This window comes from Lithobates pipiens, unplaced genomic scaffold, assembly GCF_037356315.1.
Source record: "Lithobates pipiens isolate NorthernLeopardFrog02 unplaced genomic scaffold, aLitPip1_a1.2 Scaffold_22, whole genome shotgun sequence".
NCBI lineage: Eukaryota > Metazoa > Chordata > Amphibia > Anura > Ranidae > Lithobates > Lithobates pipiens.
Window position 1 is genome coordinate 158893 of NW_027507784.1, and position 15602 is coordinate 174494.

General features: G+C 49.1%; 1 protein-coding gene across 1 annotated transcript; it reads right to left on the bottom strand.

The window, feature by feature from the left end:
- Positions 1-3432: 3432 nt before the first annotated feature.
- LOC144000285 (transforming growth factor beta-1-induced transcript 1 protein) lies at positions 3433-15049 on the bottom strand (the record flags this gene model as incomplete). Its single annotated transcript, XM_077494015.1, is given in 3 exon segments — positions 3433-4545; positions 7107-7255; positions 14968-15049. Coding segments are annotated over 3 exon segments (498 nt in total), but the record flags the coding sequence as incomplete, so codon positions are not given.
- Positions 15050-15602: the final 553 nt, after the last annotated feature.

Below are 15602 nucleotides of genomic sequence, written 5' to 3' on the forward strand. Positions count from 1 at the left end.
TGTACACCTATGGGAGGCTGGAGAGCGCAGTCTGGTTGGACGCAATGGGTAACATACTCTGTCTCGGAACCAATCAGTGGGAGTTTGTCTCACTGCATAGTCCGGAAAGGGGTACTTAAGGTGTCGAAGTCACGTGGTTCTGGGTTCTGGTCCAGAAGTTGTTGCTGACTCCGTGGTGTTTGGTCCTCCTGACCAGCCCCCAGGGGCCCTCATGGCCTGGGGTGCGGATCAATCCGTTTCCGAGCCACAGAACTGGCTAGTTCGAGGCACAGTAACTGGAAGGAGGATTCTAAGGTGTTCTGGTGCCGTCTTGGGTTTGGAGAGGCCCAGAAACTCTACATGTGACCAGGGGAGGACTCTTCAGTAAGAGGGCCACGCACAAGGCTGGCTGCTCGGTAAGAGCCTGGAAGATGAGCTGCCATGGACATCGATTGAATCCACAATTCCTACGTTATCACCGGAGCGACTGAAAGATTCTGGTACAGCAAGAAAAGTTCCTACTTCTACTCTTCCAGTTGTAACCAAGTTTCCAACCAGGTCTGTGTGAGAGACTTTGAAGAGCTGGAATTACCTGTTCGCTGCTAAACCCAAAACTTAAAGATTTATCCAACAGTTAAAGAATCCAGTTGCTGTTCCCTGGATTGTGTACAGAGAGAGACTTTTATTGAAGTCAGCAGTTCCAAGTATTTGAGCTAAACTTTACCCCGATACCCCGATACCCCCAACTTAGAGACGGAGTTTGTTCAACCGTTTCATGCAAAATAAAAATCATAACAAGGAATTCAACTGTCGGTCTCTACAGTTACTGGATCATCAACCCTGGGAACCCCTAGACAATGACAACGAGTACGAAACCCTGGGAACCCCTAGACAAGGACAACGAGTACGAAACCCTGGGAACCCCTAGACAAGGACAACGAGTACGAAACCCTGGGAACCCCTAGACAAGGACAACGAGTGCGAAACCGTGGGAACCCCTAGACAAGGACAACGAGTGTGAAACCCTGGGAACCCCTAGACAAGGACAACGAGTACGAAACCCTGGGAACCCCTAGACAAGGACAACGAGTACGAAACCCTGGGAACCCCTAGACAATGACAACGAGTACGAAACCCTGGGAACCCCTAGACAAGGACAACGAGTACGAAACCCTGGGAACCCCTAGACAAGGACAACGAGTGTGAAACCCTGGGAACCCCTAGACAAGGACAACGAGTGTGAAACCCTGGGAACCCCTAGACAAGGACAACGAGTGTGAAACCCTGGGAACCCCTAGACAAGGACAACGAGTACGAAGCCCTGGGAACCCCTAGACAAGGACAACGAGTACGAAACCCTGGGAACCCCTAGACAAGGACAATGAGTACGAAACCCTGGGAACCCCTAGACAAGGACAACGAGTACGAAACCCTGGGAACCCCTAGACAAGGACAATGAGTGCGAAACCCTGGGAACCCCTAGACAATGACAACGAGTACGAAACCCTGGGAACCCCTAGACAAGGACGACGAGTACGAAACCCTGGGAACCCCTAGACAAGGACAATGAGTACGAAACCCTGGGAACCCCTAGACAAGGACAATGAGTACGAAACCCTGGGAACCCCTAGACAAGGACGACGAGTACGAAACCCTGGGAACCCCTAGACAAGGACGACGAGTACGAAACCATGGGAACCCTTAGACAAGGACGACGAGTACGAAACCCTGGGAACCCCTAGACCAGGACAACGAGTACGAAACCCTGGGAACCCTTAGACAAGGACTACGAGTATGAAACCCTGGGAACCCCTAGACAAGGACGACGAGTGCGAAAAACCCTGGGAACCCCTAGACAAGGACAACGAGTACGAAACCCTGGGAACCCCTAGACAAGGACAACGAGTACGAAACCCTGGGAACCCCTAGACAAGGACAATGAGTACGAAACCCTGGGAACCCCTAGACAAGGACAATGAGTACGAAACCCTGGGAACCCCTAGACAAGGACAATGAGTACGAAACCCTGGGAACCCCTAGACAAGGACAATGAGTACGAAACCCTGGGAACCCCTAGACAAGGACGACGAGTACGAAACCCTGGGAACCCCTAGACAAGGATGACGAGTACGAAACCCTGGGAACCCTTAGACAAGGACGACGAGTACGAAACCCTGGGAACCCCTAGACCAGGACAACGAGTACGAAACCCTGGGAACCCTTAGACAAGGACGACGAGTATGAAACCCTGGGAACCCCTAGACAAGGACGACGAGTGCGAAAAACCCTGGGAACCCCTAGACAAGGACAACGAGTACGAAACCCTGGGAACCCCTAGACAAGGACAACGAGTACGAAACCCTGGGAACCCCTAGACAAGGATGAGTATGAAACCCTGGGAACCCCTAGACAAGGACAACGAGCGAGAAAACCCTGGGAACCCCTAGACAAGGACAACGAGTACGAAACCCAGGGAACCCCTAGACAAGGACGACGAGTACGAAACCCTGGGAATCCCTAGACAAGGACAATGAGTGCGAAACCCTGGGAACCCCTAGACAAGGACAACGAGTACGAAACCCTGGGAACCCCTAGACAAGGACAACGAGCGAGAAAACCCTGGGAACCCCTAGACAAGGACAACGAGTACGAAACCCTGGGAACCCCTAGACAAGGACAACGAGCGAGAAAACCCTGGGAACCCCTAGACAAGGACAACGAGTACGAAACCCTGGCAACCCCTAGACAAGGATGACGAGTACGAAACCCTGGGAACCCCTAGACAAGGACAACGAAATCCAGCCGCTCCTTCGGGGGTCAGTGCTACACATGTCTTTATGGACCTTGTGCACTGGTGAGCAATCATGTTGGAACAGGAAGAGGCCGTCCCCAAACTGTTCCCACAAAGTTGGGAGCATGAAATAGTCCAAAATGTCTTTTTATGCTGACGCTTTAAGAGTTCCCTTCACTGGAACTAAGGGGCCAAGCCCAACCTCTGGAAAACAACCCCACTCCATAATACCCCCTCCATTAAATGACTTGGACCAGTACACAAAGCAAGGTCCATAAAGACATGGATAAACAAGTTTGGGGTGGAGGAACTTGAATGGCCTGCACAGAGTTCTGACCTCAACCCGATAAAAAAACCTTTGGAATGAAGTAGAGTGGAGACTGCAAGCCAGGCCTTCTTGACCAACATCAGTGCCTGACCTTACAAATGCTCTTCTGGAAGAATGGTGAAACATTTCCATAGACACCCTCCTAAACCTTGTGGACGGCCTTTCCAGAAGAGGTGAAGCTGTTGTAGCTGCAAAGGGCCAACTCAATATTGAACCCTCCGGACGAAGACTGGGATTTCATTAAAGTTAATGTGCGTATAAAGGCAGGCGTCCCAAGAGTTTTGACAATATAATGTATATGACATCTGTAGAAATACACTATGGAGAGAGTATATCCCTGACTTGGTGCATTTTATTGGAAATATAAGAATAATACAATGGCGGAAGTGAGAAATGTGCATTGAATATACAGAGACTCGTTTTGTCTCTATTTGTCGATCTGTTCCTCTGTGTAATGCTATGTGCATGTAGACTTTGGGGCGTATTCATACTATGTGCATGTAGACTTTGGGGCGTATTCATACTATGTGCATGTAGACTTTGGGGCGTATTCATACTATGTGCATGTAGACTTTGGGGCGTATTCATACTATGTGCATGTAGACTTTGGGGCGTATTCATACTATGTGCATGTAGACTTTGGGGCGTATTTATACATCAACACATGATCAATGTACGCTGCATTATATTCACTGACATTCATCAGCCCGGATTTGCCTGCACATTCACCCGACTGAACAAATCTTGCCAACATTCACCCGTGTGTGTATTTTCCTGAGTAGAAGATCCAGGCTGACGTATCATTGGATGAATTTATAGCACAGTGAATGTTGGGTTGATTGTCATCAGATTTCTTCTTCTGGACACGGCCCGGATCCCCCATCTCACTTCACCCAACGCTCTGCAAATAAAGGTTTCAGTGTCACGTATACCGGATTGGACCTTCCTTTGATAAATACGCCCCTTCATCTAGAAAAGCGTGTGGTAAAGGCAGGCAGCAAGCACAAAGATATTCAGGATGGAACTGGAGCTGCAGCAAAACCTTCGGCAAGCCATAAAGAACACATTGCAGGTGTCAGGAAAGGCACGACTCCCACCCACCATCTACATGGGGCAGATACAGAACATTCCAAACAGTCCAGAAGTGTCCCAAGAGTCCTGCCGGCTCCGTGCATTTCCTCTAGCCATAGAGACGGGCGAAGCATGCTTGGCAGTATGGCTTGCCATCTTGCTCACGGAAAGTGCCCTTATTGAGTTGCCGCAAACAAAAAGTACAGCTGAGGTGCTGGGGGTGGAACTTTCTTCCCATTGCGGTGACACATCGACCTGTGATTGGCTGATCACATCCGGCACACAGCGATCCCCGAGACGAGTGGTAATGGGTCTCACATAGCGGTAGGCCGTCGTTCTCAAAGAAACTTCCATTGAGGAATGGGGTGTGACAAACCTAAAGAAAACCAGAGGACATGAACATGGGGGGGCGTATTGCCCTGTATGACTCAAGTATAAAACCAAACTAGAGGGACGTTTCTTCTGCAGCACTCTGCTAGGAGTGACATTTTATGGACTTCACAATACCCCAAAATGACTGTTTTTTTATTAATCTCTAAGCCCTTGTACACACGGTTGGAGAATCCGTCGGAATGCGTCCTATCGGACCGTGTCGTCAGATAATCCGACTGTGTGTGGTCTGCATCGGACTGATTCCGTCCGAATCTCCGTCGGACCCAATTTTCCAACTTGTTGGAAACATTTTCCGACCAACTGGTTCGATTGGACATACTCCGATCATGTGTAGAGAATTCCGATCAGACCAAGTGCCACGCATGCTCAGATCAAATTCCTACATCAAAGCTATTGGCTACTAGCCTGAACGTAGTCCCATCGTAACGAAATGACGTCATCACGTTCTGAAAGTTCGGATTTTTCGACAACTTAGTCCGACCCGTGTGTATGCAACAGTTTCGGACAAAATCTGACGGGCAAAATCCGACGGATTTGGTTGTCAAAATCTCCGACCGTCTGTACAGGGGCTAAGAAATAGACACATTGCAGTCAGATGGAGAAGTGACATGAGAAGGGAGGGAAATGTTCTGCCGGGCCGGTCTGGGAGGACTGAAGTCAGCAGAAGAGAGATACAGAGAAACACAATTTGTTCCTTATGGGATTCCCGCTTGTCTATAGCACCGAATCCCCATTCTACTGTCTGTCTAGGAGGCAGGGGTGGACTGACAACTCATGGGGCCCCCGGGCAATAGAAGCTCATGGGGCCCCTTGGGTGCCACACTCAAGCCACACACACACCTGCACAGGGAGACTTGGGGTGGAGAAAGCACACGGGGACACGGCGGGGGGGGGGGGGGGGAGCACACAGGGAGAAACTGGAGGGAGAAAGCGCACACACACAGGGGGACACTCACACGGGGACACACATGCACAAAGGGGGACACTCACACGGGGACACACACGCACACAGGGGGACACTCACACGGGGACACACATGCACAAAGGGGGACACTCACACGGGGACACACACGCACACAGGGGGACACTCACACGGGGACACACATGCACAAAGGGGGACACTCACACGGGGACACACATGCACAAAGGGGGACACTCACACGGACACACACACACAGGTTGACACACACACACAGGGGAAGACACACACAGAGACACACACACACACACACAGAGGGACACACACACACAGGGACACACACACAGGGGGACACACACACAGGGGGAGACACACACACACGGAGACACTCACAGAGGAGGGCACTGTGGGGTGGGGGGAACCGGGGCCCCATGCATCTGTACCACCGCCCCCCCAATCCCCATCCCCCCATCACTTATCACTTGTGGCAGGCCCATGCTTCACTTACCGGATGCCGATAATACTTATAACAGCTCAGCTCCCAGCTAGCCCCTCCAGTCTTCTGCTGTGCCTGTATTACATGCCGTGATCATGCCGATTATAATACTGATAACGGCGCACTGCTCCCCACCGGACCCTCCTTCCCTCCCGTCCGTCCCAGGCGATGTCACGACGCATACAGTACAAGCACCTGGGACGGACGGACGGGAGGGAAGGAGGGGCCGGCGGGGAGCAGTGCGCCGTTAGCAGTATTATAATCGGCATGATCACGGCATGTAATACAGGCACAGCCGCTTCAAGTGGCCGAGACCGGGCCCCTAATGGCCTCGGGCCCTCGGGCGGCGCCCGAATGAACGACCCTGCTAGGAGGATCGGGGAAAACTGACTACTGTCAGAGGAGATCCAGATGCTGCAATATTGTCAATTCATCCAATAATTGTCCATCTGATCACAGGTCAACATATAGACTCTGCTGACTGATCAAGAAAGGGTTGTCAGCTATTTACAAAGATAAATATATAGTCCTAAAATATGTAGGCCAATTCTATTCTACCACTCATCATGTAAGTCAGATCTTAGAGGGGTTAGGGTGGCATGAGGCCAGACAATAGACGCCCATCTACTGGGTGACATGAGGCCAGACAATAGACACCCATCTACTGGGTGACATGAGGCCCGACAATAGACACCCATCTACTGGGTGACATGAGGCCAGACAATAGACATCCATCTACTGGGTGACATGAGGCCAGACAATAGACATCCATCTACTGGGTGATATGAGGCCAGACAATAGACACCCATCTACTGGGTGACATGAGGCCAGACAATAGACATCCATCTACTGGGTGACATGAGGCCAGACAATAGACACCCATCTACTGGGTGACATGAGGCCAGACAATAATAGATACCCATCTACTGGGTGACATGAGGCCAGACAATAGACGCCCATCTACCGGGTGACATGAGGCCCGACAATACTGGACCCCTCATCCAGCAGGAATCAGAGGGTAATTGCCATTTACTGATGTGCATAGTCCTTCCTGGACTCTCCTATCTGTAATCTTGTACTTATTAGGACATGATGATGGGAATAGATTGGGAGGTTCCGGGATACTCACATGACACACAAAGCACTGCGGATGCCATAATCCATTGAGTGCTGAGATGTAACTTTCTTTCACTGGTTCAGAGCATCCAGAGCAAACTGCTCCGAACAGTCGGAAATAATCATCTGAACAGTATGGTTCCCCTTCCTTCTCATGGAACCCTGTGTGGAAAAAGAGGGACAATCACTGGAGACATTCTATAATACAAAAGTAACATTAACCCAATGGGGGAGGGGTGCTTAGGGCCATCCCATGGGGGACAAGGCGATTTGTAGCCCTCACATCACAACATTCCAATTCGTCCCCAAGTGCCACAATCCCCCTGACTGTCTCCTTGAAGAAAAGAATGAGATGTGTGTAAAAACCTGTAAATTGAGGTCAATAAAATGCACATGGATCAAGTAAATGTGATTAAACATGTGTAGCACTACTCCCATAGGAGTGGCTGGTGTCCCGGGTCCCCACTGCTGCACATAGAATTGACTTCACACAGAAAACAGTCCTTGGTTTGTTTTCGATGTATTATTAGGGGTTGATAACTTGGATGGGGTATGAAAATATGGGATGCCCAACTTGAAAAAAAAGACCGGAGCTATGAACAAAGGGAAACTTCCTCCCTATTTACAAAACTCCTCTTCTTCCTTCCTCCTGCACACACTTGGTTTACTACATCACCTGCTGATCACTCCTGATAGGAAGTGGAAGGATCTTGCTGGCTCAGCAAAGGCCCATCACAGGCAGGAACTCTCAGTCCCTTAAAATATTCATGGTAGCTCCTCCTAACCCCCACCCTCTAGTTCTAGAAGGTTCTCTAACCTTTCAGACACCAGGGGGGGCACAAGAGAGCTGCCAGGATGAGTCACCCAGCCCTGAACGCTAGTAAATCCTGACCCAATCAAGGCTCAAAGGCTTTAAAGGGGTTGTAAACCCTCCTTTTAAAAAATAACAAACATGTCATACTTACCTCCACTGTGCAGTTCGTTTTGCACAGAGTGGCCCTGATCCTTGACTTCTGAGGTCCTCTGGCGGCATTGGTAGCTCCTCCCTGCATCGGGTGCCCACCTTGGAGAAGGCTCTCCTAAGGTGGACACCCGTGCGGGTGCAAAGAATGAAGGATTCGGCCCCGCCCCCCGGCGCTCGTGCCATTGGATTTGATTGACAGCAGCCAGAGCCAATGGCTGGACTGCTATCAATCTATCCAATCAAGAGCCGAGACAACGGGCAGAGAGGTAGAGCGTGTCTCCGCCGAAGGAACAAACAGGTGAGTAAAACGGGAGGGCTGGGGGCCGGTCACTGTCAGAAGTTTTTTTACTTTAATGCATAGGATGCATTAAGGTAAAAATACACGAGGGTTTACAACTCCTTTAACACGAGTCGGGTAAATTTTCCTACACTACCAGTAGCACACACTGATGGGCACGACACATGCTACAAGTCTGTCTATAGCCAAAACTATTTTTTTTTGTGTAGCACTGACCCCCGAAAGGAGCGGCTGGTTTTGCTGGGCCTACCGTTTACCTTCTCCACCTCATTCTTGTCTAGGGGTTCCCGAGGTTGATGGCCCAATAAACTGCAGAGACCGACACTGGAATCCCTTTTAGGAATTTTTATTTGCATAAAACGTTGAACAGAACTCAGTCTCTCAGTTGGGAATAGAGGGGATGGGTAGTAAAGCTCTCAGTTGGGAATAGAGGGGATGGGTTGGAAAGCTCTCAGTTGGGAATAGAGGGGATGGGTTGGAAAGCTCTCAGTTGGGAATAGAGGGGATGGGTAGTAAAGCTCTCAGTGGGTAATAGAGGGGATGGGTTGGAAAGCTCTCAGTAGGGAATAGAGGGGATGGGTTGGAAAGCTCTCAGTTGGGAATAGAGGGGATGGGTTGGAAAGCTCTCAGTAGGGAATAGAGGGTATGGGTAGGAAAGCTCTCAGTTGGGAATAGAGGGGATGGGTTGGAAAGCTCTCAGTTGGGAATAGAGGGGATGGGTTGGAAAGCTCTCAGTTGGGAATAGAGGGGATGGGTTGGAAAGCTCTCAGTTGGGAATAGAGGGGATGGGTTGGAAAGCTCTCAGTTGGGAATAGAGGGGATGGGTTGGAAAGCTCTCAGTAGGGAATAGAGGGGATGGGTTGGAAAGCTCTCAGTAGGGAATAGAGGGGATGGGTTGGAAAGCTCTCAGTTGGGAATAGAGGGGATGGGTTGGAAAGCTCTCAGTAGGGAATAGAGGGGATGGGTTGGAAAGCTCTCAGTTGGGAATAGAGGGGATGGGTTGGAAAGCTCTCAGTTGGGAATAGAGGGGATGGGTTGGAAAGCTCTCAGTTGGGAATAGAGGGGATGGGTTGGAAAGCTCTCAGTTGGGAATAGAGGGGATGGGTAGTAAAGCTCTCAGTGGGTAATAGAGGGGATGGGTTGGAAAGCTCTCAGTAGGGAATAGAGGGGATGGGTTGGAAAGCTCTCAGTTGGGAATAGAGGGGATGGGTTGGAAAGCTCTCAGTAGGGAATAGAGGGTATGGGTAGGAAAGCTCTCAGTTGGGAATAGAGGGGATGGGTTGGAAAGCTCTCAGTTGGGAATAGAGGGGATGGGTTGGAAAGCTCTCAGTTGGGAATAGAGGGGATGGGTTGGAAAGCTCTCAGTTGGGAATAGAGGGGATGGGTTGGAAAGCTCTCAGTTGGGAATAGAGGGGATGGGTTGGAAAGCTCTCAGTAGGGAATAGAGGGGATGGGTTGGAAAGCTCTCAGTAGGGAATAGAGGGGATGGGTTGGAAAGCTCTCAGTTGGGAATAGAGGGGATGGGTTGGAAAGCTCTCAGTAGGGAATAGAGGGGATGGGTTGGAAAGCTCTCAGTTGGGAATAGAGGGGATGGGTTGGAAAGCTCTCAGTAGGGAATAGAGGGGATGGGTTGGAAAGCTCTCAGTTGGGAATAGAGGGGATGTGTTGGAAAGCTCTCAGTTGGGAATAGGGGGGATGGGTAGGAAAGCTCTCAGTTGGGAATAGAGGGGATGGGTTGGAAAGCTCTCAGTTGGGAATAGAGGGGATGGGTAGGAAAGCTCTCAGTTGGGAATAGAGGGGATGTGTTGGAAAGCTCTCAGTTGGGAATAGAGGGGATGGGTTGGAAAGCTCTCAGTTGGGAATAGAGGGGATGGGTAGTAAAGCTCTCAGTTGGGAATAGAGGGGATGGGTAGGAAAGCTCTCAGTTGGGAATAGAGGGGATGTGTTGGAAAGCTCTCAGTTGGGAATAGAGGGGATGGGTAGGAAAGCTCTCAGTTGGGAATAGAGGGGATGTGTTGGAAAGCTCTCAGTTGGGAATAGAGGGGATGGGTAGTAAAGCTCTCAGTTGGGAATAGAGGGGATGGGTAGGAAAGCTCTCAGTAGGGAATAGAGGGGATGGGTAGGAAAGCTCTCAGTAGGGAATAGAGGGGATGGGTTGGAAAGCTCTCAGTTGGGAATAGAGGGGATGGGTTGGAAAGCTCTCAGTAGGGAATAGAGGGGATGGGTATGGAAGCTCTCAGTAGGGAATAGAGGGGATGGGTTGGAAAGCTCTCAGTAGGGAATAGAGGGGATGGGTTGGAAAGCTCTCAGTTGGGAATAGGGGGGATGGGTAGTAAAGCTCTCAGTTGGGAATAGAGGGGATGGGTAGGAAAGCTCTCAGTTGGGAATAGAGGGGATGGGTAGTAAAGCTCTCAGTTGGGAATAGAGGGGATGGGTAGGAAAGCTCTCAGTTGGGAATAGAGGGGATGTGTTGGAAAGGTCTCAGTTGGGAATAGAGGGGATGGGTTGGAAAGCTCTCAGTCGGGAATAGAGGGGATGGGTTGGAAAGCTCTCAGTTGGGAATAGAGGGGATGGGTAGGAAAGCTCTCAGTTGGGAATAGAGGGGATGGGTTGGAAAGCTCTCAGTTGGGAATAGAGGGGATGGGTTGGAAAGCTCTCAGTTGGGAATAGAGGGGATGTGTTGGAAAGCTCTCAGTTGGGAATAGAGGGGATGGGTTGGAAAGCTCTCAGTTGGGAATAGAGGGGATGGGTTGGAAAGCTCTCAGTTGGGAATAGAGGGGATGGGTAGTAAAGCTCTCAGTTGGGAATAGAGGGGATGGGTAGGAAAGCTCTCAGTAGGGAATAGAGGGGATGGGTAGGAAAGCTCTCAGTTGGGAATAGAGGGGATGGGTAGGGAAGCTCTCAGTTGGGAATAGAGGGGATGGGTAGGAAAGCTCTCAGTAGGGAATAGAGGGGATGGGTAGGGAAGCTCTCAGTTGGGAATAGAGGGGATGGGTAGGGAAGCTCTCAGTTGGGAATAGAGGGGATGGGTTGGAAGGCTCTCAGTTGGGAATAGAGGGGATGGGTTGGAAAGCTCTCAGTTGGGAATAGAGGGGATGGGTTGGAAAGCTCTCAGTTGGGAATAGAGGGGATGGGTTGGAAAGCTCTCGGTAGGGAATAGAGGGGATGGGTTGGAAAGCTCTCAGTTGGGAATAGAGGGTATGGGTAGGGAAGCTCTCAGTAGGGAATAGAGGGGATGGGTAGGGAAGCTCAGGTACTTTTGTAACTGCTGACACTTGAAAATGTCTCCCTGTAGATGATCCAGGGAATAGCCATTCGCAGCTGGATACTTCAACTACCGGATAAATCCCGGTTTGTGAATTTAGCAGCCGACAGGTGATTTAAGCTTAGCAAAGTCCCTGCCACAGACTTGATTGTAGAACTTAAATTAGCTCACAAACGTAGGTGTAATGGAAGGATGAAATTAGGAAATTTCTTACAGTACCGGTATCTTGCAGCCGGTCCGGTGATACCGTAAGAATGCGGATTTACTTGGTGCCCTTTCAGCTCAGCTTCCAGGCTCTTACCGAGCAGCCAGCCTCGTGTGTGGCCCTCTTCTGAAGAGTCCTCCCCTGGTTGTGTTTGGAGTTGCTGGGCTTCTCCAAACCCGAGACGGCACCGGACCACCTCGGAACCCTCCTTCCAGTCACTGCGCCTCGGGCTAGCCAGTCCCGAGACTCAGAAATTGATGGATCCGCACCCCAGGCCATGAGGGCCTCTGGGGGCTGGTCAAGAGGACCATGGAGTCAGAACATACTTCTGGACCATAACCCAGAACCACGTGACTTCAGCACCTTAATTATCCTCTCCCGGAATACACAGCAAGACAACGCACCCACTGATTGGCTCAGAGAGAGAGATTGGTACCCAATATGTCCAACCAGACTGCGTTCCAATGCCTGTCAGAGATGATACCTCCACCAATGACCAGGCAGAACATATTAAAGCCAAACTGATGCCGTAAAACCACAATTTATTGAAATTAACCCCCAAGACCCAACTATAGTCTTAGGAAAAATAAAATTTACAAAACATAGCGCATGCTCTTCAGGAGCCCGGCGCTACATTTGTTTTTGAGAGTGAGGAAGAACTAGAGCCTCTGTAAGGGTTTCTAGAAATATTTCTCTCCACTTCCTGTCCTGGAGATGACCTTTTACCAGACAGGAAGTGCAGGGAACTCTCCATCAGTGTCACAGACAGAAGGAAAAGTAGAGGCATGCTGGAACCTGTTAGCTTCATATTGTTGTCTTTTCCCATCACTTCCTGTCTGGTAAAAGGTTGTCACCAGGGCAGAACGTGTTGGGTAAATAAAAGGTACTTGTAGTTGTGTATTGACTGTGTGCTGATTTCTGGACATTGGCACCCCTCTTTTCCCTTCTCTGTAGTCCCTTTTCTGTTGGAGCCACTTGTTGTCAGAACCAGTGGGGACCAAAGACCACAGCTATGCCTCCAGCATCTTCCCCTCTGCCTGTCTTGATTCAGGAGCCTCCTTCCAGAGCCAATCAGTTCTCCTCGTCCTTCACCTCTGCCGTGGGCTGCTCTGCTACCTGGTAAACCTGACATCCCAGACCTCCAGCTGCCCCAGGACCAAGCAACTTTTCCCCACAAGGACTCTGCTAGTCCTCATTCTGCCTTTGTACCCTGCACTAGAAGATTATGGAGGGGGGGAGGGGCATTGGAGGAGGAAGGTTTCTTATAGACAAGGACACAGCATTACGACGGACACATCACACTGAAGGTAAGTAATGTCCCTTGTGCATTCTCTCCTCCTTTTTTTTTTCTTTTTCAAGTACAAGGTAGACTGCTATCTTAAAGTGGTGTTGCACACAAGAAAAATAAAAAATGATTTAACCACTTCAATACCGGGGGGCACTTTCTCCCCCTTCCTTCCCAGCCCAATTTTCAGCTTTCATCGTTCTTACACTTTCAGTGACAATTGCGCGGTCGTGCTACACTGTACCCAAATGACATTTTTATCATTTTGTTCACACAAATAGAGCTTTATTTTGGTGGTATTTATTCACGACTCCGTTTTTTTTTTTTTTTTCGATATAAGCGCAAAAAAAGCTGAAATTTGGAAAAAAAACAATATTTTCTTTTTTCTATTTTAAAAGAAATCCAATAAAATCTAATTTTGTCATAAATTTAAGCCAAAATGTATTCTGCTACATGTTTTTGGTAAAAAAAATTCCGTTAAGTGTATAATAATTGCTTTGTGTGATCAGGGACATATGTACGCAAATGATCATGTACATATGTGTGCAGATAATCATTGGGACATGTGATTTTAGTGGGACATATGTGGGGGACATGTGTTTTTATTATTTGGGGACATGTATGTTTTGGGGACATATGTGGGGACATGTGTATTGTGGTGACATGTGTGTTTATACTGTGTGGTGTGTTGTGTGTATTACACTAGACTGGTGATCAGTGAGTAAAAAGCTGTAAAAACAGCTCATACTCGCTGATTTGAAGGAAGTTCCTGAACGTCCACTCAGAAGTAGATGGCTCACACCCGGCCGTATATGTACATTGGCCGGGTGGGAAGTGGTTAAAATTTCTAAAAAATAAAAAATGTAAAAAAAAATTGGAAATTTTTTATTTTTTAATTTACCTCTACATGCCTGTTGCTAGGGGTCCCTTATAGTCTGCCTCCTTCAGTGCTGGTGGCATCACTTCCCCTTTGGCGCAGGAAGGGCTCATCTCTGCCCCGTCCCTCCTGTCAGTCATCTGGGACACGTGACAGGTCCCAGATGACTGCGCAGCCAATCACAGCGCGTGACGCCGCTCGTGCATGCGCAGTGGGTGCCCGGCTGTGAAGCCACAGCCAGGTGCCCACAGTTGCAATGCTGGCACTGCCGAGAGGAGGGGGGGACGAGCGGAGCTTTGACCCCCCCCCCCGCATCGTTGGACCCTGGAACAGCTAAGTGTCCGATTATTAAGTCAGCGGCTGCAGTATTTGTAGCTGCTGACTTTTATTCATTTATTTTAAATGGAAACTCCTCTTTAAAGTGCTATCATAAGTGCTGCATATTAGTGCCTCCTCATCAGTGCCACCCAATCAGTGCCCACCAGTGCTGCCTATCAGTGCCACCTACCAGTGCCCATAAGTGCAGAATATTAGTGCCACCTAATCAGTGCCCATAAGTGCCTCCTCATCAGTGCCACCCAATCAGTGCCCACCAGTGCTGCCTAAGTGCAGAATATTAGTGCCACCTAATCAGTGCCCATAAGTGCCTCCTCATCAGTGCCCATAAGTGCCACCTAATCAGTGCCCATAAGTGCCGCCTAATCAGTGTATAGAAGTGCTGCCTCATCAGCGCACATCAGTGAAGGAGAAAAATAATTTACAAAATTTACTGAAAGAAACTAAGAAAACCTTTTTTTCTGTCTTTTTTTATATATATAAAAAAAAACAGCAGTGTTTAAATATCACCAAAAGAAAGCTCTATTTGTGTGAAGAAAACTGTACTGCAAAGATGTGGGTTGCATGCAGGAGTGCGCCAGGACCGCGGGCCATTCTCTGATTCGTGATGAAAATTTAGGCATGAAATGATTTTTACAAATTACCTTCTTCCCCTATATGTTTCCTACAGACTTTACAGCAAAAATGCTCAGGATGCCAGGTACAGCCAAGAGCGGTCACCAAATTCTGAAAAGAAGAATTAAAAAGGCATCAAATGTGGAAGTGATGAGAAATCAGAAGATAAGAATAAAACATGGCAGAAATTAAACTACAAGAGTTGCAAAAGAAAATCAGAGGAGTGCAAAACAAAGGGTTAATGGGTTAGAATTACAGAAGAGGAAAGGAGGATGGGAGCGGAAGATGGAAATGATGGCTGAGCAATCAGGAAAGAAAACGGGCAAAAATGAAAGTACAGGAAAGGAGGGCAATGAAGGGGAAATGACTGTGTAAGGGAATGGAGGGAGGGGCAGCCTGGAAAGAAGGAATAAGGGGGAGGGACTTCGAGAAAAAAAGGCAACATTACCAGAGAAAAGTGAAGGAAGAAGGTATAGTAGTAAAGGTCTGTAACAGCATTGGAAGACCAGAGAGGTGGAGGAGGAATGGAAGGAAGGAATGATAGATGAGAGAGGTGGAGGAGGAATGGAAGGCAGGAATGATAGATGAGAGAGGTGGAGGAGGAATGGAAGGCAGGAATGATAGATGAGAGAGGTGGAGGAGGAGAGGAAGGAAGGAATGATAG